At 35.5% G+C, this 23,559-nt stretch overlaps 1 protein-coding gene across 2 annotated transcripts; it reads left to right on the top strand.

Annotated features, from left to right (window-relative positions):
• The first annotated feature begins 35 nt into the window (after window positions 1–35).
• DCLRE1A (DNA cross-link repair 1A) lies at window positions 36–20,917 on the top strand. Of its 2 annotated transcripts, XM_004428094.3 has the most exons (10): window positions 36–309; window positions 850–1,965; window positions 3,920–5,590; window positions 7,072–7,205; window positions 8,265–8,383; window positions 11,170–11,310; window positions 13,096–13,241; window positions 14,050–14,204; window positions 19,123–19,264; window positions 20,319–20,917. In XM_004428094.3, exons 2-10 carry the CDS (start codon window positions 1,500–1,502, stop codon window positions 20,477–20,479), a joined length of 3,135 nt encoding a protein of 1,044 aa, XP_004428151.1. In that variant the 5' UTR covers window positions 36–309; window positions 850–1,499; the 3' UTR covers window positions 20,480–20,917. The 2 variants fall into 2 exon arrangements, with proteins under 2 accessions (XP_004428151.1, XP_087288759.1); XM_087432633.1 differs by lacking the exons at window positions 36–309; window positions 20,319–20,917 and adding an exon at window positions 19,892–20,192 and having other exon boundaries at window positions 514–1,965.
• The last annotated feature ends 2,642 nt before the right edge of the window (window positions 20,918–23,559 follow it).

Genomic DNA, 23,559 nt, shown 5'->3' with positions numbered 1-23,559 from the left:
CGTAAACTACCCTCCGAAACCACCCCGCCTCTTCGCCATCTTCTCGCCACAGTTGAGCCTGGACATTCAGAGCGCCAGATTCAACATGGAAAAGTCCTCTGAGTCAGCGTTCTAGAAGGTCTAAGAGAACCATGCCCTAACCCTTCACTTTGGGAATTAGCGGCTTTTCGAACAAAAATAAAAGAAATCTGTAGGACTTGAAAGGGAACAAATTTTTTTCACTCTTTTTAAAGTCCCGCTCTTAGAACAGGATCAGCCGATTCGACACAGCACTGGCAGCGGGAAACTGTTCCCGCCAAGACAGGAAAGGTAAAGGGGTAGGGATATCCTCAAAGGAGAAGAATTTTTAAGTTGGGAGGGACTGGCCAGTGGTTTTGGCTTATGCGCAAATACAGTATTTTGTCGTCTCGGAGTGCTGAAAGTGCGGGCGCGAATAGATTGCCAGCCGAACAGCGGGAGGGGGGCGCCGAGGGGAGCGGACGCAGCTGGAGCTGGTCCCGGGGGTGCGGGTGGCAGGTGGGCTGCGGCGAGGATGCCGGAGGGCCGTGCTGCTGAGTCTTCAGAAGGGGAGGGCTGTGGTGGCTTTTTTTGGAGGGGGCTGTGATAGCAGCTCTCTCGCTCCTTGCACTGGAGGGGGTAAGGTCCCACTCAGGGGTCTTGCAGGCTCCTGCGTCCAAACAGAAGGTAGAGCAAGTGGGAGGCATCAGGCAGGTGAACCTTGGTTTTGAGGCTAGTGGAGAGAGGCCTGGCCACTTCCAGGGCAGACTACTTGTGTGGTCTGGAGTTAGGAGTGTGGCTTCAGTGCAAACACGACTTCACAGATGTGAATCTTGTTTGTTCGTTGTGCAGTGTTTGTTTATTGCTGCTGGAGGAAGATGCTGGACTCACTCAGGAAACTGAAGTTGTTGAATATCCACGAGTCAAGGAAAAGCGCAGATAACGTTTTTTGAGAATCACACACCTCTGATTATGGTGTGACTAGTGTTACTAGCAAACGGAGATAGCCACGTAGTGTTTGGAACACCTGCTGAGCGAGGGACTGTGGTTGCATTTGTGAATTATTTGGACAGTTGTCCATTTGAAAGAACTGACAGGCACTTGATAATTTTACAAAGCTCTTTCTAAGATTAAGCTGTTGAATCTATACTTCCCATTAGTGCTTAATTTTCAAAGTATTACTGATTCTTATTTTTATGAATCAAGTCCTGGAAAAGTCCTCGATACCTGAATGAAATAGTAGCGACAATGGAAAAGTCAGGTGCTACCCCTGTGGTAGGTGCTCTTAATTTTATTGTGATACAAATGGAATAGCAGGTGTTCTCAGGTATAAGGTTTGTAGTTTGCCAAAATATTCATTATCAGGGCTTCAGATTCCCATCAAGTTGTGGGTTTTTTGTTACTGTTTTTTCTCAGCAAAATAATTCCATTTAAAAATTTTGTAACAAGGAACAGGCTCTCAATTAAGATTAGTGCTTCTTTAATGATAAAATCATTTTGCCATGTTAGAAGACACTTTTTCGGAAGAAGACATCTGGGAATACAAATCCAAAAGAAAACCCAAACCAGTACATCCGAATAATTGCTCTGAGAATACTCCAAAATCTGTTGAAAAAGCAACAGATGGAAAATACCAGTCCAAACGAAACAGAAATAAAAAAAGAACTGTACAAGCTAAGGAAAAGGTAAAGGACCCTGAAATGTGCCTTGGAGAAATAAATAGTCAGACTTCTATAGCTTCTGGTGAGAATTCTAGTTGTGGAGATGGTATCCAGCAGTCCCAAGACAAGGAGGCCACTCCGGGAAAGCACTGTGGGATTCACAAAAACAAACAAGTGTCTCCAAAGATACGTCCAGTTTATGATGGATGCTGTCCAAACTGCCAGATGCCTTTTTCTTCGTTGCTAGGTCAGACCCCTCGATGGCATGTTTTTGAGTGTTTGGATTCTCCACCAGTCTCTGAAACAGGTAAGATTACAAAAAAGATAGTGGTCTCTAAATAGTTTAAAAGATGTGCATTAGGCTGGACATATCAGTCCAGTGAAACAAGCAAGGCAAGCAATAAACCAAAAGAGAGATGAGACATTATAAGTATAAAGGACTTATCCTAGAAAGAAACAAGGTAAATGCACTTTACCCATTTTGAGAAGAGTAAAAAGATAGTTGTCAATGGTAGAGTTGTAAAGAATGTTGCAAACTTGGAAATAGTTTAAATGCATTTTATTATTTCATAAAAGCCCCTAAACATCTGTTATTTTCATAAATGTTAGTTGAGCACATAGACTAGATACTTTCACTCTGTTGGCTTACTTGACTCTCACAAGGACCATGTAAGGTAGGTGGTATTGACAATTTATAGATGAGGGTTCTTAAAAGTTAAACAGTTTGCCCATTTTATCTTTTATGAAACAGACTTTAGAGAGTTATGAATATAGTGCGGTCTTCTAAATATGGTTATGTTGGATTTATCATGCTAGTGTACTGAAAGAGGAACTGAGAAGGAGTCTTAGGTTAGTAAGATTCTAATAATGAAAATGTGCCAGTTGATAACTGAAGTAATGCTATGTTTTTATCTTTTATCATATGTAATAAATGTCATGTTTAACATGTAGAAAATCCAACTTGGAGTATATGGAGAATGGGTTATGATGATGGTTTGTATATTTTAAAGTTATCGTATATACCATACATACAATTTTAAATCTCAAAGAATTAAAATTCAGTGAAATAAAAATGATACTTAGTATGGCTTTCATGGTAACTATGATTCAGAAGACATTTTATTATTAACCTATAGTTATTTTAAAGTTCTGCATGAAGATGCAAAAGTACTTTTTTTTTTTAAATTGAGCATTAGCCTTTCCTATAAAAGTATAGCAAGTGAAAGCCTCATCAAATGCTAGTAATTTGCTTTTAAGTGGCTTGAAAATCAGAAATGGAAGTTGGAGTCCCAGGGTGAGCATCTCAGGGTGACATGCCTTACAAGGAAGCCACTTCAAAGAGATTTTTTTCTTTTGGTTTTTCACTGACTAAACTCCTTTGAATAGAATCTCAGATGGTCTCTTCTTGAACTGAATTCTGTTCTATAACAAATACTTTTGTGAGGTGGTTTTAAGTTAAGTTTTTACCAATGAAGTCTTCTAATTTAACGTAACAGCTTTTTTGGCGGAAAAGGGGATCATTTTTTGATAAACCTGGAAATTAACATACAAGGGGATGTGCCAAATGGTTTACAGAATGTTTCTCAATCATAATGGTATGATGGGGAATAGTTTCCAGATTATTAAAGCCTTAATATTAACCTGTTTATCAAATTGAATTTCAGATCTTAGAACAGTATCTAAAATGTTCAGGGTGTGAACAGCCGTAACTAATTTTGTTATTATTGTATGCAGTGTGAATATTAAATAATGGAATCTAATTCAGTACTACAATTGTCATAAATCTGTGTTGCTTGATAAGATAAAAATTGGGGTAGAATGCTGGTTCTGAGAGATACTAGTCTTCTGTACTCTTTATTGCCTGAGCCTTAGTGAACTAGTGAAACTGTTGGTGTCAATTTGTAGCACCTGTTTAAGAAATACCTAGTGCAAGCATGACATACATTTTGAGGGAGCTCATATTTGTAAAAGTTACTTAGGAAAAAAAATGGTGTTAATCTTAAAAATTTTTTTTAAGAAATATTATTTGAAAAGGAATTTAAAAGCGTATTTGATTTAAAAATAATAACTAGCACCTTGCCATGCCATATTAGGTTAGTGTTATTTTGTGCTGATCTTGTGATTGTGTAATGATAGCCATTATCCTAAGGCTGCAAAGTAGGCCTGATGACTTTCCACTTACGTGTTAATTTGTGGTGCTAATGCTGTCAAAGCTTAGTTTGTGCTTTGATCCTGTAATACTTTTTTCTTTACAATTGCAGAGTGTCCTGACGGTCTTCTGTGTACTTCAACAATTCCTTCTCATTACAAGAGATACACTCACGTCCTGCTAGCTCAAAGCAGGGCTGGTAATTGTCCTTTGAGCAGTCCCTCCCATGGGTCAGGTGGTGGTTTCAGTAAGACGAATTCAGGCCCTCTTTGTAGCCTTGAGGAAAAATGGTCTCTATATCAGAAACAAACAGAGAACTTAAAAAGTATTTCAACTGATCCCTTTTTGAGGACACAGTGTCTAAGAAAATCTCAGTCTCCAACTGAAACCAGTAAAAAGATTTCCTTTTTGACAAATATCCAAACGCCCCAACAAGCTCCACAATTTACACAATTTGTTAATAATGGCAAACTGCTGGGAGTTGGTTTGCCTCTTGCTGAAGAATCAGACAGCCAGCACAACTCAGAGCACATAAATTTGCTGTTGCCAGAAAATGACTTTAGCAACTGTGAAATTTCCTATTCTCCACTTCAAAGTGATGAAGAAACTTACCGTATGGAAGAAAAGCTGGATGATTCACAACAGGAACTACTTTTTACAGAAAGCTCTAAAGATGGCAGCCTAGATGAAGATGATAGCAGCTCTCCTTGGTTTAAAAAATTCCGTGGTCCCTTACTGAAGGACCAGGAGGAGAGCTGCCCTGAAGTGAATAGCTTCTTAACTGAAGATAAATACAATGAAGAATTGTATGAAAACAATGCTGTAAATGATTCATCTCAAATTATTTTCCAAAATGAGAGTATTTTGTGTGGTGATCCAGCATATACTGATGATGATTTTATGTTGTTTCCACCTGCATTAGCAGTGGGGCTTGCTGCCTCTAGTTATCAAGCCACTAAAGCAAAACCTGATGAGCTGGAATTTCACTCATCTCAATCAAATAAACAAAAACAGGTCATTGAAGAATCAGCTGTTTGCAATCAGATTTCTCTTCCTTCACTTACAAGTGAAATGTCAGAGCCTTTTGCAAGCCAGGGAGGAGGGTGTCTTTCTTTCTACCCAACCCAAAGTAAAATTAGAGAAGTATCAACTAATAACCTCAGTGCTAAGAACAGTACTAACTCAGCATGTTTCTGCAGTAAAGTTACAGTGTTAAATACCGAGAAATCTTGTAGTACGCCTGCTGCTGCTAAGTCTTTGAAAACATTCCCCTCTGGTCCTAAGTGTGATGCAACACAGCCTTCTGCCAAGGTCATGAAGCAAATGGATATAGGTGTGTATTTTGGACTACCACCCAAAAGAAAAGAAGAGAAATTGCTGGAGAAAAGTGCGTTAGAAGGGGTGAACTTAAATCCAGTTGTAAGTCCTAATGAAAAGAGGTCCCGGCAGCGCAAGAGGAAAGCAGAAAAATCTTTAAGTGACTTAGAATTTGATGCAAAGAATTTAAATGAGAGTCAGCTCTCTGTGGAAATTTCTAGTGAGAAGTCACAGCGTCAAAGAAAGAGACTTAAAAAGTCAGATTCGCTACAGGAAGGAGCACGTCAGAAGAGGTCAGATCGCCTTATTAGCAGGACAGAATCTGGAATAGTCAACTTAAGTAAAGACAAAGTCTTCCTAAAATCAGCTTGTGACAGGCTGCAGAGAGGGAACACGAAAATCCCAGAGTCATCTAATTCAGGACAATTAAGAAAAAAGACATGTCCTTTCTATAAGAAAATACCTGGTAAGTTGAAATATCAATGCTTAATACATCTACAGAGAATCAACTTTTTTGAATTTCATGTTCATTGCCCATGTTGCGTGTGTGTGTGTGTGTGTGTGTGTGTGAAACAATGTTTTGTGTTTCCTTTGCTTTTTATGGTACTTCGTTGACCTCTATCAGATTTTTTGCCTATTTAATCTTTTTCACTCCATTCAATTCAGCAAACTTTTATTAAACATAGTCTATATACAAGATACTGTACTAGTGAGGTAGATATTACAGATTTGGTAAAGATTAGTAAAGATCAGCTTAATATGGAAGGAGAAAACGCACTCTGTAAGTAACTATAATAAAAGACAGTCTCTAAGCGCTTAAGAGAAATGCCAAGTACTAAATAGCTTCAAAGAAGGAAAATGTCACAGGCTGTATGGGTCATAATAAATGCCAAACATTTTTAAACTATATCATGACCTAGTTTCTCAGCCTTTTCATATTCTCATAATTTCTCATGCTTTCACAGATGAGTTAGTAGAAAAATGTGTAGCGAAATGAATTTTATTATTGAAGAAACCAATAACTTCTTCTGAAAAGAATATAAAATAAAACTGCCAAAATATATTTGGTTTCAGAAACATTTTTTAAGTGCTTTATTGATATTCTAGATCTATAATTTGTTCAAAATATTTATGTAGAGAATAGCATTTATGTACATCATAGCACCAGTTTTGTTTTTAATAATTATTTTGATTAATTTTCTGTATTTTAAGTGAGCCTGAGACCAGTATGCCATGTGTTGATAAGCCTCAATAGAAATGTGAAGGTATGCTTGTTTATAAGGTATGATATTTGCATATCACAGTCAGCACACTTGGTTATTCTTTCATGAACACCTTTCAGAACAGCTCAACCTTTTTTATTATTGCTCCTCTAGGTATTTTTTCTTGTTTCCCTCCCTCACCCGCAACCCCCCAATGAAATTCAAATACTACAGCTGCACTGTTATCTGTTATTGTACTACAGCTCTTTAGAGGGCCACAGGCCATTACAGTATGTAAGATTATTTGGGCCTTCAGTTGTCTTTGCCCCCTTAGAAGCATATCACTATCACCCCCATGGGAATTCATGTTGTAGGAGAAAGTCAGCATTCTCCTTTTGCTGTTTTGCAGAAGTAAAGGATTTTAGGTGCCCAGTAAGTATCATGAAAATATTCAGTAAAATAAAGAAGTAACTGGTTTGTAGTGTAGTATTTTGATTTTTTCGGTACAGTTATCATAAAAAAAAACAGCCTCTACTGGGATATTCAGTAGAAACTGACAAGACTCATTTTCATCTCTGTTGTCACCTTTTGCTGAATTTACATGGTGTAAAGTTTTTAAATTAAATTATAAATTTAAGTTGGAGGTGAGATGTAAACATGTTAGAGAGTTCACTATTTATAATCAAACTGGGTATCTTTTACTTTGTTCTCTCGCTCAAGCAACCGTGTTGGTGTTTCATTGCAGGGACTGGCTTTACGGTGGATGCCTTTCAGTACGGACTGATTGAAGGCTGCACAGCCTATTTTCTCACACATTTTCATTCTGATCATTATGCTGGATTGTCTAAAAACGTCACATTTCCAGTTTATTGTAGTCGGGTAAGCTTTAGTATTCTAAATTCTGAATTTATAGAATGCAGCAAATTTCTAAGCAATTTGGTTAAAAAAGAATAATTAAAATTGTAAAATCTGTCATTCTACTAGAAAAGATACGAGAAAACAGCTTCCACATTGAAATTCTAGAATTAAATGAGTTATTGTCAATAGTTACAATAGATTTTTAAAGAATATACTTTATTATATGGAAACTTCACGATGTACTAAAATACCTAAATTTCATTTAGTAAACATTTATTAAGTGCCTAAAAAGATATTCAAGGCAAAATACCTAACTTCAAGGCGCTTACAGCCTTTGGGGACACATTCACAAATAATGCCATGGTGGGATCAGTATTGTAATAGAAAAGTGAGCGGAATGCCTAGAAATACAGAGACGGGAGTGCTTTACTCTGTCCCAGCCTAAGGTTAGAGAAGGTTTCATGGTGAAGGAAATACCTTCCACCAATTATTAGAAGATGAACATTTTAATGCCTATTATAAGGGCTTTGACTAGAATTCAGTTTAATCCTCACAGCATTCTTGCATTATCCTCTTTTTATTAATGAAGCAGCTGGGGATTGGAGAAGTTAAGGGACATACCCCAAGTCACAGAGCTAGTAACGGCAGAGCAAGAATTTGAACATAGGTCTGTCTGATTCCAGAACCAGGCAGAGGAAAGAGGAGAGAACATTCCAGGTAGAGAGAAGAGTTTGTATGCCTGAGAAATAGACCCATTCCAGGTACTTTGGACAGTTCAGAATGGCTAAAGATGAGATAGGGAATAACAGGAGATAAACCTACAGAAATGGGCAGGGGCCAGATCATGAAGGGTTTGTGTGTCAGGCTGGGGATGATGGACTTTTCACAGGTGAGGAAGAGTCAGTGACAGTGTTTAAGCAGAGTTGTGACAGTTGTTTTAGGAAGTTCCTCCTGGCATTCTGGAACGTTTACGTGAATATAAATGGGAGAAGAGGGAGATTATTAAGATGCTTGGGTTCTAAACTAGAAGACTTATTTAGTCTTTTACTGTATCAGCAATAAGCACATCCTGTTTTGCAGGTAACTGGCAATTTGTTGAAGTGCAAACTTCATGTGAAAGAACAATATATCCATCCATTGCCAGTGGACACTGAGTGTATAGTGAATGGTGTCAAAGTTGTTTTGCTTGATGCCAATCAGTAAGTATTAAAGTTACCTTAATAATAGCCTATTTTTTAAATATTCAGAAGGAAAATGCATTGGCATTCTTAAGAACTTTTTAATTGGAACCAATATGCTTGATATTTCTTAAAACTTGAGTAAAATGTTTCTCCTTTTGAAAAAAGTAACGTACCCAATTACGGAATCAGAGAGTAAATGTACAGACATCCTGTAAATGTTATCTAACCCACTTTTTATGTAGTTTTAATTACTATGCTTGACATATGAGATGCCATCTTATTTTTTAAAAAATATTTTAACATGTTCTTTAAGAGACAACCTTTGCCATTTTCTTTAATATCACTTATATAAATTAACACCTTGTACTCCATTTAGAGGTTTTTTTTTTTTTTTTCCCCTTTTAAGAAATCCTTCAGGCTTTTGACACTAAAGACTTGGAAGATTTTTTTTCCTGGAAGTGGTTTCCCTTTTTCCCTCATTTTCTTTTTTATGTAAAGTACTTCAGTATTCACGTTGCCAAAATGCAGCTATCAACTAGGCTTCTTGCTACTTTTCAAGAATGTTAGCCTTATGTACCTTAGAGATCATAGATGCTTAGAGAATTAAAATTCAGACTAAATGTATGTCTCCTAAAATCCAGGCCAGTGCTATTTCTTCATATTACCTTTAAGTTTTTGTCTGCTAACTTTGTTGCTGTTTCTTTTTATAATCACCAGTTATGACAACTCATAGTTCTGATTTTTTTTTAGTCAACTTTATTGAGGTTTAATTTACATAAATAAAATGGATCCATTTGAAGTGTTTGCTGAATTTTGACAAAACTACGTGCCCATGTAATTCCCACCATAATAAAAATATAGAAGATTCTCTCTACCCGAGGAGGTTTCTTTGTGCTCCTTCCCAGTCAATCCCCAACCCTTATTCTGGCCCAGGAAACCACTGATCTGTTTCCTATCACTGTGGATTAGATTTATCTTTCCTAGGGATTCATCTAAATGAAATCACACGATATGTGTAACAAAAGAGTCTGGCTTCTGTCACTCATCATGTTTTTGAGATCCATCCATGCTGTTGTGTTATCGGTAGTTTGTCCCTTTTTATTACTGAGTAGTATCTATTGTATGGACACACTACAGTTTCTTTATCCTTTCACCTCTTGATGGACAACTGATTTTTGTTTATTGTCCTTGTATCCTGAGACCTTGCTAAACTTGCTCATTCGTTGTAATAGGTTTTTTGTAGAATCTTGAAAATTTTCTAAATATAAGATCATGTCATCCGCAAAGAAAGACAATTTTGTTTTACTTCTTACTTTTCATGCAGAGTGCTTTTTTCCCTTCTTGTTTATTGTACTGGCTCAGGCCTTCAGTACAATGTTGAATAGGAGTGGTGAGAGCAGACACACTGCCTTGTTCCTGATCTTAAGGGGAAAGCTTTCAGGGGCATAGAAGATCCCCTCTATTCCTAGTCTGCTGAGAGTTTGTAATCATGACTGGGTGTTGAATTTTGTCAAATGCTTCTTCAGCATCTACTGAGGTGATCATATAATTTTTCTGGTTTGTAATGTTAACGTGGTAAATTACAATGATGGGCTTTTTGAGTGTTAAACCAGCCTTGCATCACTGGGGTAAACCCCACTCGGTCTTCATGTATTACTCTTTTTAAAAATGTATTGCTGGATTTGATATGCTAATATTTTGTTAAGAGATTTTGTGTCAGTTTTCATAATAGAGTAGCCCTGTAGTTTTTCTGTAATGCTTTTGTTTGGTTATGATGTCAAGGTAATGCTGGGCTCGTGAAGTATTCCCTCCTCCTCCTGTTTTCGGAGAGATGTATAGTATTGGTATTATTTCTTCTCTAAGTGTTTGATAGAATTTCCCAGTGACGTCACTGGGGTCTGAAGTTTTGGGTTGGGGAAATAAGGGGAAGTTTTTAATTACAAATGTAATCATTTCCTCTGTTTTCCTAGAATTCAAAAAGTTCCATGTGTGTTGGTAGTAATTTCCAAAACGCATTGTATCAGGGGTCCCCAAGACCGCCTTGAGGCTCAGTGGTTCACTAGAAGGATTCACAGGACTCAGAAAAGCTGTTATACTCGTGGTTACAGCTTATCACAGGGAAAAGATACAGATGAAAATCAGCAAAGAGAAAAGGCGAAAGTGGGCCAAGTCCAGAAGTAACCAGGCGTGAGTTTCTGGGTGTCCTCTTCTAGTAGAGTCACACAGATGTGCTTAATTCTCTCAGCAACAGTGTAACAACACATGTGAAGTGTGACTAACCAGGGAAGCTCACCTGAGCCTTGGTGTCCAGGGTTTTTATTGAGGGTCAGTTGTGTATACATGCATTACCCATGTGACCAACCTCAGCCACTCAGACTCTAGTCCCCTAGAGCAAAAACAAATATTCATGATAGATCACACTGTTAGCGTAAACTCGCTGCCCAAACTAGTAACACATGGCCCAATGTGTCACACACAGAAAACACTCTTATCAGGCAGAGTATTGCAGAGACGCAGAGCTCATCTCCCCAGGGCCAGCCAAAGACTAGTCCTAAAGACAAGCCTTTCTTGGGGACATGTGGAATTTGAGCAACCCTGGCCTACTGAATTAATCCTTTCCTGCACACCAGTTTTTCTTATGATGTAGATTTCCTTAAGTTGAAACACTCTATTTCCTCTGTTGTACAATGCTGTCGTTGTGGTTTGCTAGTAAAGTGTATTTACTTGTTGGTATTGAAATAAGTACTCTTCCTTTACATACTTTGACTGTGTTAAGAATATTCCCTTAAAATGTTTGTGTTCAGCTGTCCAGGTGCTGTTATGATCCTTTTTTATCTTCCTAATGGTAATGTAATGTTACACACCGGAGACTTCCGAGCAGATCCCACCATGGAACGTTCTCTTCTTGCCGGCCAGAAAATCCACACTCTTTACTTAGACACCACGTAAGAGGGGCTTTGTTTGTGTGCTTCCTTTTCCCGCTGGCAGCATTTGCCCTGCATATTATGAATAATTTGAGCATTAGCTTAGGTAATCAAAACGATGGCTTATTGTCAATTATCATGTTAAGGCTATTTATCAGAGGAGTGCTGTTTGAAAAAAAAAGGTACTTAAGAATTTGGGATTACATTTGAGATTTGGGATCCCACATTTGGGATTACATGTCTTAACTGACTACAGCTCAATTTTTTTGTAATTTCCTTTTGAAAATATGGTTTATGTGAGAATCTCATTACTGAAACAAGGACGAAAAATTTGGGGGCAAGCTTTAAGAAAACATCCTTTTAAGTTACCCTTTCAAAGTATCTGTGTAATTATTAAGTATAATTGTGAAGAAAAGAACAGAGGCCAAAATTCGATTTTGTTTCTGAATATTCAAAATTACTTTGTTCCTTTCTCCAAAAGGTAGTTTATAAGTGATGACTTTGAATTTGTAAATGCTGTAAACATAAGGATAAAAGCCATTATCTGTTCCTTATATGTTAAAATACCTCATCAATTTGTTGGAAATTAATTATTTCAACCTGTTTCAAGAAGTGAGTTTGGATGGCATATTTTAGTAAAAGGTGGCCTTTCCACATCCAGTTTTCTAACACTATAACTTTTCCATTCTTTTATGTATACTTTAAATACTAGACAAATTAGGAAAGTAATAAGTAAAAAGAAAAAAAAACTTTTTTTGTTAGTACTTAGTTCTATTGTCTATACAATTCTTAATTTCTTTGTGGGTTTTTATAGGAGAAAGGACTAAGTTTTTTCTCTATTCTTATGGCTAACCAGCAAAAATAATTTCAAAAATTGGGAAAAATATGTTTCTTTGATGTTTGTACTTTATGACTTTTTTACTGAAAAAGTACTTAATTTTCATCTCAAATATATATAGCTAATAGTCAGAGTACATTTTTCATTGGGTGTTATTTTATTGAGATACGTCCTACTGGATCTGTTGTATTCCTGTAATACTATATATATCTCTGTATCTCCTAACAGAAGATAGCAACCATGTGACTATTACTTGTTTCATTTAAAACTACTTCATTGACTTCATGTTTAGTTTCATTAATTATTTTTTTTCACTAAATCAGAATTCTTTGATCCAAAAATAATCCCTATCAATAGTATTTTCTTTGATAGGAATTGAGGTTTTAAAAAAAAGATATTGAGGTTTATTATTCATAGCTAAAATAGCTGGCTGGCTAGAAGTATTCGTGAAGAAAATAAGGCAGTTTTGGGGTCGGCCCGGTGGTGTAGCGGTTAACTTCACGTGCTCTGCTTCGGCGGCCTGGGGTTCACAGGTTTGGATCCTGGGCGTGCACTGATACACTGCTTGTCAAGCCATGCTGTGGCAGTGTCCCATCTAAAGTAGAGGAAGATGGGCAAAGATGTTAGCCCAGGGCCAATCTTCCTCAGCAAAAAGAGGAGGATTGGCAACGGATGTTAGCTCAGGGCTAATCTTCCTCACAAGAAAAAAAAAAGGCAGTTTCTTTATTTGAGAGAGAGAAAAGAAATATAATGAAAAAGTATATTTGAAATGTATAATTCCATCATAAATTATCAATAGCTGGTAACAAATGTTTTAACCACAGGCAGTGGGTAACTGCAGTGGTGTTAATATGTTATACTGCTGTTGTATGTAATTTTGCTAAAGTTTGTTTTCTAAAATAGCATCCAACTTAGTGCTATGGCTTTCTTGCTGTTCTTTCAATAAGTGCCATATTTCCATATTACAGATATTGCAACCCAAAATACTCCTTTCCGTCTCAGCAAGAAGTTATCCAGTTTGTCATCAACACTGCCTTTGAGGCTGTAACTCTAAACCCACGTACTCTTGTTGTCTGTGGCACTTATTCTATTGGAAAAGAGAAAGTCTTCCTAGGTGGGTGGTAGCTGTATCTAATTTACATTAATATATTATAAAGATCAGATTCTTTTTGCATAAAGCCCTTTCAGTCTCCATTCCTGCACTTAATATTTGTTTCCTGAAATGGTTCGATATTACCTTGGAAGTTGAAGGAAAATTTGACACAGTTTGATGCATTTAAACTTTGAAAGGCTTAGCCTAATGGAAACATTTGATAAGTGTGTTTATGGTAGCCTTTATAGCTACAAAATGTTTATAGAGCAAATGTCCATGCTATGTGAGTATTTCAGTAAACTTTGAAAGATGACTAATGCATAGTTATACTGTTGCCTTCTTTCAGGATAGCCATCAATTAATTATTTTTAGAGAACAGTTTTAATTTTTGTTCCTGAATGTTTTCTGGATATGTAATTGTTGTTTGTGTAGATAGTATAATTCTATTTTGCAAAATACTTTCCATTTTTTCCTAACTATGGTCACATAATGTCAAACATTAAGATATGAAGTGGTAAAGGCAGGGTTTCAACTCCTCCAAATTTGGTTCCATTCCTTCCTTTACCACTTTCTATACATCTTTTGCAGTTTTTAAATACTAGATCTTTAAAAATGAGTTCTTCGGATTTCTCACAATTTATTCCACACAGGTAACCAGCAAAATTATTCAGATATATGAGCCTTTTTGAAATATTATGGCAAAAGTGTGAATGTTTTAAATTTCCTTTTTTAAAAATAAATTCTTCTTTTAAATTTTAATTGTTATTATTTTATTCTGTTTTTCATAAGCTGTAATTTTACTATTTTTAACCTTTTCTTTTGCCTATAGCCATTGCTGATGTTTTAGGTTCAAAAGTGGGCATGTCCCAAGAAAAATATAAAACATTACGGTGCCTCAATATACCAGAAATTAATTCCCTCATCACTACAGATATGTGCAATTCACTGGTTCACCTTCTCCCAATGATGCAAATTAATTTTAAGGTAAGCAGGATGAACTGAAAAAGGTAATCTAATGATTGCAAACTGGATTTTCATTTTACCTGCATTTAACTTAGAAGAATTCAATTATAGTGGAGTCACCTATAGTAAACTTGGTCCTAGAAAATCTTTTAGGTGGAATTTAAAATGGTTTTAGTTTTTTTGTGTGTGCAGCTGTATAGAATAATTCATATGCACACCAGGAGTTTAGGAACTAGAGAACTTTATTATAAAGGAAGAAACAAAAATAGAAAAGTATGCAGCTGTCTGGTCATGCACAGCTATTTGGTCTGTTTTTAAGATTGTTTTCCAGTTCTTTCTGGGTGAGTGGGGAAATGAGTGGAGAATTCTAAGGAGTTCTTACTTTTCTTCAGGTCTATTCTGTATTAATATTAAGCCCCTATAACATTGCTTTATGTTGGAAATTTACTTATTGTGAGGGTTAAATGAAGTAGTGGAACTGCATCCTAAGAGGAAGTTCTAGCATTAGCTCTGAGGCATAAATTAAGATGCATATGATGTGACCTCACTGTGATTTGGGGGGCTTATTTGTCAGGTTTATTCATATACTAATTAAGATTCATTCCATTTACTAACATTTTGACACCTAGCAATAGAGTACATCAAACCTGTGTATTAAAGACAATTCAAAACATAATGTACACAAAACAGTGTATTTTCACTTTTGCTATAATGTTCATGAAATAACTTTTATGGAGCTTTTTGAAATAGCTTAGGATGTTGATTACTGTATCTGTCTTATAAATGATAACACTTATATTGTGTGATGAAAGTGAGTATTTCAGGTCTATCTCTTGAGTAAGGAAATTCTAATTGGTATAACTACTCCTTTGTTCATGAGATTAAGGTAAAATTTTTATGACCTATTTATTCATAAAAATAATCAAGTCAGTTTTGTCCATTGGTGTTTAAGCCAGCTTTGCAAACATATTTTGAATTTGGAAGACATCCAGTTTGTGTGGAAGCTAATGAGATGTTGATTAACTGTAAAATGAACACTGATATCCTGAGGAGGGTATAGCATATTTTTATTATTTTTATTTTACAGTTTTTTTCTTAGTTTGTTCCATTTGAACAAATTATCTATTTAGGAGGGTGTTAGGGGCAGAGGAGTCAGAGTATTGTAGAAATGAAGGAACTAGACCTTTTCAAGAAAGAGTGTTTAAAAGCCATATGCTGCAGAGAGGTCATATAAGGAAAGAATGGCAGGTTGGCAATTAGAACATCTTTGGTGACCTGCACAAGAACTGTTTCAGTGAAGGGGTGTTGGAGAAAGCCAGATGGCAGAGATCTAAGACAGAAGGTATACAAATGGCCAAATAAATGAGAAAGTATACAAATGGCCAATAAACACATGAAAAGGGGATCAACATTGTTAGCCATCAGGGAACTGTAAATCAAAACCACGGTGAGATACCACTTTACACTCACTAGGATGGCTATAATAAAAAAGATAGACAATGCCAGTTCTTGGTGAGAATATGGAGAAACTGGAACCCTCATTCATTGCTAGTGAGATTGTTAAATGGTGTAGCTACTTTGGAAAACAGTTTGATAATTTCTTAAAAAGTTAAACATGGAGTGACTATATGACCAGCAATTCCAGTCCATGGTATATGCCCAAGAGAATTGAAAACATACGTTCACACAAAAATTTTTTCACAAATGTTCATAGTAAGCATTATTCATAATAGCAAAAAAGTGGAAACAACTTGAATGTCCATCAGAGGATGAATGGGTAAACAAAATTTAACATCCCTAAAATAGGAATAGAAGTCAGCTATAAAGAGGAATGAGTTACTAGTATGTGCTACAATATGAATGAGCCTTGAGAACATTATGCCAGGTGAAAGAAGCTAGACACAAAGGCTGCATACTGTGTTATTCCATTTATATGAAATGTGCAGAATAGGTAAATCTCTAGAGACAGTAAATAGGTTAGTGGTCGCCAGGACTTGAGAGAGAGGGAATGGGGAATGACTGCTAATGGGGACAGTGTTTCTTTTTGGGGTGATGGAAATGTTCTAGAATTAGATAGTGGTGATGGTTGCACAACTTTGTAAATGTACTAACAGTCACTGAACTTAAAAAAAAAAAGACTGGCAGTTATCTGCCTTGAAGACAAGAAAAGTAGAAGAATGACTATTTGAAACTGTTAAGTCTGTATTTTCTCTGTATTTGTCATCTGCTGTTGGTATTGCTTTCACCAGCCCTTCGCTTCCTCCATTAAAGTTCAGATACTGATGACATTTTTGATGATTCTTATCTTCAAAATGCAGATAGAGCAGAAGCTAATGGTTACCATGATGCTATATTTTATTAGTACTTAAAGCCAATTTTTTACCAGCCAAAAATAGTTTTGTTGCATCAGAGCTAATGACTTTTTGTGAAAATGTAAACCTGATGCAATTTTCGGGGTTTCTAAGGCAGGCATGAAAGCCTTAGAAACCTTATAAATAATACCATTCATGCCATCTGTTTCAACATCCCAAGTTCATGTGTGTGATATATAGTTGACTACCACCTCTGATTTAAACCAAATTGACTGAAGGTAGTGAAACATTATAACAATAATGTTATACATGATTATTTGCATACTGGAAAAATAATTCTAGTGGTATATACTGAAGGCATTTTTATCACAAACTGGTTACCAATAAACAGAGAGATAAGTGATAGATCAGGGACTTTATGTTGACTAAATCGTTCTTAAAATTCCTCCTGATAGTAGTTCTCCAGTTGTGGTTAGTGCACGACTAGTGGCTGTTGGCAGTCTTTTCTGTATGTTTAGCTTATGTGATAATATCGTGTGTTTTTGTTTGTGGCACAGGTTAATGATGCTTTTGTGGTGACTCTAATTTCTCTCACGAAAAGCAGAACTTATTTCTCATTTCATTCTCCCAAGTGTTTTTGCAGAGACAAATAGGAATGGATAAGTTTGGTGACCAGTACTGAAAGCTGGACTCCCCGTGTATGATATTACATGTATATTTGCTGTAACCTCGGTTTTCTGTTATTTCCTTCTGTTTGTGAGGACAGAGGGAGGAGGATTAGTAGTTAAGCAGATAGCATTGCATTAGCTAGATCCTGGACTAAGCAAGACAAAAACCTGAAAATTTGCAGAGCCAGAGATGTTGTAATGAAAACTTAGTTATATATCCATAACTTAAACTTTTTTGTGGTGGGGGGCAGTAGTTGGTAAGAATTATGACTGTTTAATAGTAGGTATTCAAATTAATAAAAGATAAATTTTTATTTATCTTAAAATAAAAACTTAATAATATAAAATTAATAAAAATTTAATAAGATAAATAATGAATATATTCATTTAATAAAATAATTTTTATTAATAAAATATTGATACAAAAGAGAATTCAAGGGATCATTATTAATTCATCAGTGATATATAAATGTCTGATAAACACAATAAAATATTCAGCCTCTAACTAGTAATCAAACATAAAAATTAAAAAAACAATGATATGTTTGTGTTCTGTCAAATTGGCATACTTTTAAAAAAGGTAATATTCCTGTGCAGAGATCAGAGACGTTGGCACTCTCAGCCACTTGGATAGTAGTGGAAATTAGGGGTAAATCCTATAATGCAGCAATTCCAATTCTAGGAATTTATACTAAAAAAATGAATCTTTTGTAAAAAGGTCAATCTATAAGGCTCCTAGGTGCTGATGGTGTAATAGATGATGACAATTAGAAAAAGTTAAGAAATGGCAGTTGGTTTCCATTAAAAAAGACCCAGAAGATAGGGTTTATTGACCATCTCCCCCCTAGGCTGTAAGCTTCCAAAAGGTGAAGGCTGTGTCTCTCGTCCACCACTCTGACACCAGCACACGACATAATCCTGGAGCAGATATTTACTAGATGAGTGAATAAGTAGATGGATAAATGGATTTGTCTTTATGTTTTCTTCAGAACTGTACACTAGCATCTTTATAGTTCAGAGTATGTATGATTAAGGAAGAAAAAGGAGACTTTTGAAAATCCAAGATAACACTATGTGCAGTTCAGATTTTTTATTTTTAAGAAAACTAGAATTTTATTATAAATTTACACTAAGCCTTTGACACCCTGGGTTTAGACTTAAGATCAAAAGTGTTAGACTATTTTGTATCCCTTGGGCCGTTATTATCTTTATCTGGATTTCTCTTATCTTTCAAAGATTGAACTTTGGTCATTGATTTTCTAAGAATTTTATCAAATGTCATCATTTATGATGACTTCAGTTTGGAAAGTTTATCAGCAAAGCATATTACTTCCAATCATAGCAACAAGAAAAGTTTTGAAATAGTTCTAGTTCATGTTTAAAGGGAGAAAAGGAGTAAACACGTGAGAAGAATGCTACTGTGCATCTGTAAAATGTATGTCTGTGTGGAGCATGATGCCCTTCTGTGCAATTATTCCCGTCTTTCTATCCAACTGTCAATCCTCTATTGGTCCATCTGCACGGGGATGTGTTTGGAATGATGCTTACCAGTGTTAATATTAGTATCTCTAATAGGGATACTGTTAGATACTAGTGTCTCTAATATCCTGATGGTATATCTAATACCCAAATAGTAGTAGGATTTGGAGAGGTTTTTTTTGGTAAGTATCTGAATTTTAATTTTTAAATACATAATTACTTGTGTTGAAGGTTGCCTCATCTTACTTTTTTTAGACTGTACTTAAGCATGTTTAACTTGAGATAAGTAAAGGGGAAAATATGGTGTTTTTTCAGTGATTTTATTTTTTTGGAAGCACTGTGCTCAGTTGTTGCAAGCTCATGCTTACCAAGTGAAAACTCCCTGTGACTATGCCGACTTGACGTCTCTCATCATTCTGTTCATTCCACATAACCTGTCTTCACTGACCGTTAAATAAGTGTCCTATTTTTATTTAACAGGGCTTACAGAGTCATTTGAAGAAGTGTGATGGAAAATATGATCAGATTTTGGCTTTTCGACCTACAGGATGGACACATTCTAATAAGTTAACTAGTATAGCAGATGTCGTTCCCCAGACCAAAGGAAACATTTCAATATATGGTATAATTATTAAGTTTTTTCACTTTTAGTGTTTGTAATTTACTTTATGTTTTAAAAGGGGCTGTACAATCTTACATTTTAAGATCCAAGAAAAACAGGCACTAAAGAATCTTTAACAATTCGAGTTTCAAATCGTCTACGTACTCTAAACCTATATGTTTAGTACACTGTAAACTGAGATAAAAGAGTGTGACTGTATAGATAGACATTGACTAATACAGATCATTTCGTTTGTGAGATCAGTGATAGGGGAGGAAATTGTACATCTACTTGAAGGGGGACTGGTGCGGTTGTGTCCTGGGAGTTTAGATGACGTGTGAAACTGGGAGCAGGAAGACAATGGATTAGATGTGGTGACAGCAAAGAGTTACAGACTTGACTTTAACCTTTTCATCTCTTGGAGGAGGTTTACCGTTGTCCTCAGAAATTGGCTTATTACAATCATGGCTGGTGGAAACATTTTTGATATGTCCCTGGACAAGTGACTTTCAGTCTCTAAAGACTCTAGTTTACTCAAATCAGGACCCTTTCTCCCTTTCTCTATGGTACTTGATCTTCAGTAAAGAAGATAGAGATTTTTAGGATTTAATTTTTTTTCTCTTTGCTTATTTTTTTATGTGTGCAAAGCTTGGGGCCTGGAATCTGCTTACCTGCTCTGGAAATCAAGAGTCTCCTACTTGTTATTCTTCAAATTCTACTCATATTTCCTCTGAGATTTTCCTGAAATCCATAGCTGAGAAAAGTGCTTCAAGGGAAGAATTATTTTAAAAGAAAAGCCTAATTATAAAGAAGAATCTATAGAAATGCATATTATTAAGTGTCTACATAGAAAATAGAATTTTTTAGTTCGAACTTTTTGTGTCATTTTAATGTTTTAATCATTATTATCTGTAAAAGATATTAACAAATTTTCTTATCAGAAATAAAGCACCAAGAAGTTTTTGACAAAAATGCTCTGGATTGCTTTCCTCTTCTCTTTTATTTTATTTTGGGCTTGTGCATTTCTTCTATTAATTTGACTTTTGGTAGGTGATGTCTTTGTTTTGTGTTGCAGGAGTTCCTTACAGTGAACACAGCAGCTACTTAGAAATGAAGCGTTTTGTTCAGTGGCTGAAGCCCCAGAAAATCATACCGACCGTGAACGTTGGCACCTGGAGATCTAGGAGCGTAATGGAGAAGTATTTTCTAGAGTGGAGATTGGAAGCTGGATATTGATGTTACCTCAATGGACTCACAAGTAGTTAGGTAACTTAGGTGTAGCTTGTTAGTAATTAAATCTTTAGTGATATGAAATACACTTGATGTGGAAAACCTCATGAAGGTCGCTCATGTTATAGCTTATTTTCTCGTTTACATTTGAATAACACGTTCATGGTGCTGAGTGCCTCTCGGCATCATCAACGATAGCTGAGACTGGTCTCCCTAGGACCCTTGATTCTTGCCCTGCCCTGTGGGGGCAGTTATGTTCTGCATCAAGCCTTAGAAGTGGAAACAAAGGCAGGTTCGGGGACCAAAATGGTAATGGATAAACTAGATTGAAAGCATCATGTATAAGTAATTACGTATCCTTAAAATTATTTAATATGGGGCATATTTTTATGAGATAAAAATTTTATATTATATGTACACTTAAATAAAAAGTCTTAAAGTTGCTCTAGTGTCTTTTGGTTTTTAGGATTTATAACTGTGACGTTCATGCAATTTTATAAAATTTTGATGAAAACAATTCAACATGTGACTGAAGAAGATGATTTGGAGAGCCTACATAATCCCTCAATACAGGATGGAGAAAAATTTGCGTGAATGATGTTTATCTGAACTGTTTACTCAAGACATCAGATAACTAGAAGTTTAGATTGCATTGTTGTTTTTTTAAAGTGAGATTATATAATTTATTTATGAATCATCTCTCCGACACAGGTTAAGTAGCTGATCCAAAATGAAAATTTTGGGCCAATGCATATTAAAAGTGTTTTTGTGGAATTTAAATAAGAAATTGGCTAGCATAATGAATGTACATATGTGTGTATATGTCTCTTCTTGTGTTACCACTAGCAATGAAATTAATTTGGGGATTTCTTAATAATTTTCCATGAAAACATTTATTTTCAGTAACAATTTCAGTCACCAGAATAATAGTATTCTCCATTAACTTTCTTTTTATGACTTGGAATTTTTGTTATGGAGGTAAGAGTTAAGGGATCACATTTAGGGGAGGAAAAGCTTTAGGGGCACATTGGTAGTAAGTCCAGTTTAACTATATTCTCAGTTGACTTCAGTTACATACTTTAAATATTTTAACTTGTTTGGTTTTGATAGTTTAAACTTTTTCTAAGTTACTAATTAAGAGTTATAATTAGAAAAACTTTATATAGGCTACAAATACCAGTATTTTTAACATAGGGGGGTTGTACAAGTTATTTAGGGCCATTTTTATTTATTGAGTAATAGTTTTTTCCTAGAATTGTCGTTTTCCATTATTTAACAGATTTTTCATGATTTTGAATGTTCTGCTTTGCAAATCCAGTCATGTTATTTAAGAGCAGCCTAAGCCTTTTTATTATCTTATGTAAAAACATCTTTCTACACAAGCAGCACCATTTATGGCAGCTTGGAATGATTTTGTTTTGCTGCTATTGTGGCAAAATATGCAAAACTTCATTTAGGGACCATCCCAAATAGTTTTATAAATAAGTCACAATCACAACAAAACTTTTCTAGGCTCTGTTGAGAGTTGTATGTGAAATTCTTAGTTCTCATACGTAATACTTTGGTAGGTAAAAATTTTCAATTTTAAAGCAAAATGAAAGAAGAAGAAATCTGCCATCAACCCAAAAGAAATGGATGACAGCTCTTGAACATCCTAAACATGTGTAGAGAAGGAGAAGTGGAATTAAGACATCATAGGGGAAAATGTTTTACTATATATGAGCTTGGAACTTTTCAGACAGCTTCTTTCCAATCTTACCTAACATTGAATTACCAGATGCAGTGGCTCTTGACAGGCTGATTTCAAGTTCTCGTGACTTTGATGTAATAGGAAAACCTTTTCCACTTAATGTAAATGCCTTTTCAATCTAAGTTATCACTTAATCTGTATTTATTCATGTACCTAAATATGAAACTGGTTTTCAGAACAACTAATTTAAATTAATGCTTTGTTCAGTTATTGAGATATTTCTGTGGGCCAAATGCATTCAGAATTGCCTTATTTGGTCCTGAATAACCATCAATAACTAGACTAAGGAACTAAGAAGAGAATCATCTTCAAGTAGTTATAGTACTTGTAACTTTTCTGGTTGTTTTATTACTATTCATTCAGTTCATTTGGTATTGATCTTAGAAAAATTCCAATAAGGAAGTTATTTGATGTCAGCAAAATCATAAGATAATGGTTATAGGTAATAGTAGAACAGTTGAGGTATGAGAATTAATCTGAATAGTTGGAAGCTTTTAACTTGGTAATATTATCCACCCCTTCCTTAAAAAAGTAGATACACTCTCTTTGCATAGTAACTCATTCCCTCCATGGTTTCACAGTTCCATTTTTGGTAAGCCAGAAATGATTTAAAAAACATTTGTTATAGAGTGTACCAAGTATACAAAACCAAGTATAACACAAAATGATTATTTTCTTAAACATTCATAGCTAGTCCAGAACTAGGGTGAGGCAGGAGAGGTGCCTTGGGTATAAAATTTAAAGAGGCAGTCCTCCTTTTTAAGGCTGACCCTGCTCTTGCATGACCTTGAGAGGGAGTGCCTCCTTAAATTTTACCCTAGGACACTTCTCTTGCCTCACCCTAGTCCCAGGCCCTGATTCACAGCATCTAATTTTGTTTTTTGGCTGTTTTGGTGAATCCAAAATGGTTTTCTAAATAAAATATTGTTATAGCTTTGTTTTTGATATACATTGAAACATAAATACTATAAATGGAATTTAAGAGAGTACATTTTAAACAACTTCCAGATTCATCAATATAGATGAATTACTATAAAAACTAATTAGTACCAGTTTGTCTGAAGCACCAAAACCCAGATTCCTTTGAGAGCCTTCCCCAGGGTGCTGGAAACACTTTCAGGGCAGGGCCCGTATCTTATTCATTTTATGATCTAGTACCTTTTTCAGTGTCTGGTCCAGAGACACTTCTAATAAATGGTAAATGCTTGACTGAATCTTGAATAAACAGTGAAAAATCCATCTACCTTCTAAAAATTTCACTTCCAAAGTTCTTTTATGTGTTTTCCTCAGGTGAAAATAGTTTTATTCCAGACGAACCACTGAAAATAAAAATATA

The sequence above is a fragment of the Ceratotherium simum genome, chromosome 6 (assembly GCF_057802395.1).
Source record: "Ceratotherium simum simum isolate JZ-2026a chromosome 6, ASM5780239v1, whole genome shotgun sequence".
NCBI classification, from domain to species: Eukaryota; Metazoa; Chordata; class Mammalia; order Perissodactyla; family Rhinocerotidae; genus Ceratotherium; species Ceratotherium simum.
Note: the sequence above shows the minus strand (reverse complement) of the source record. Positions and strands in the feature narration are given on the sequence as shown.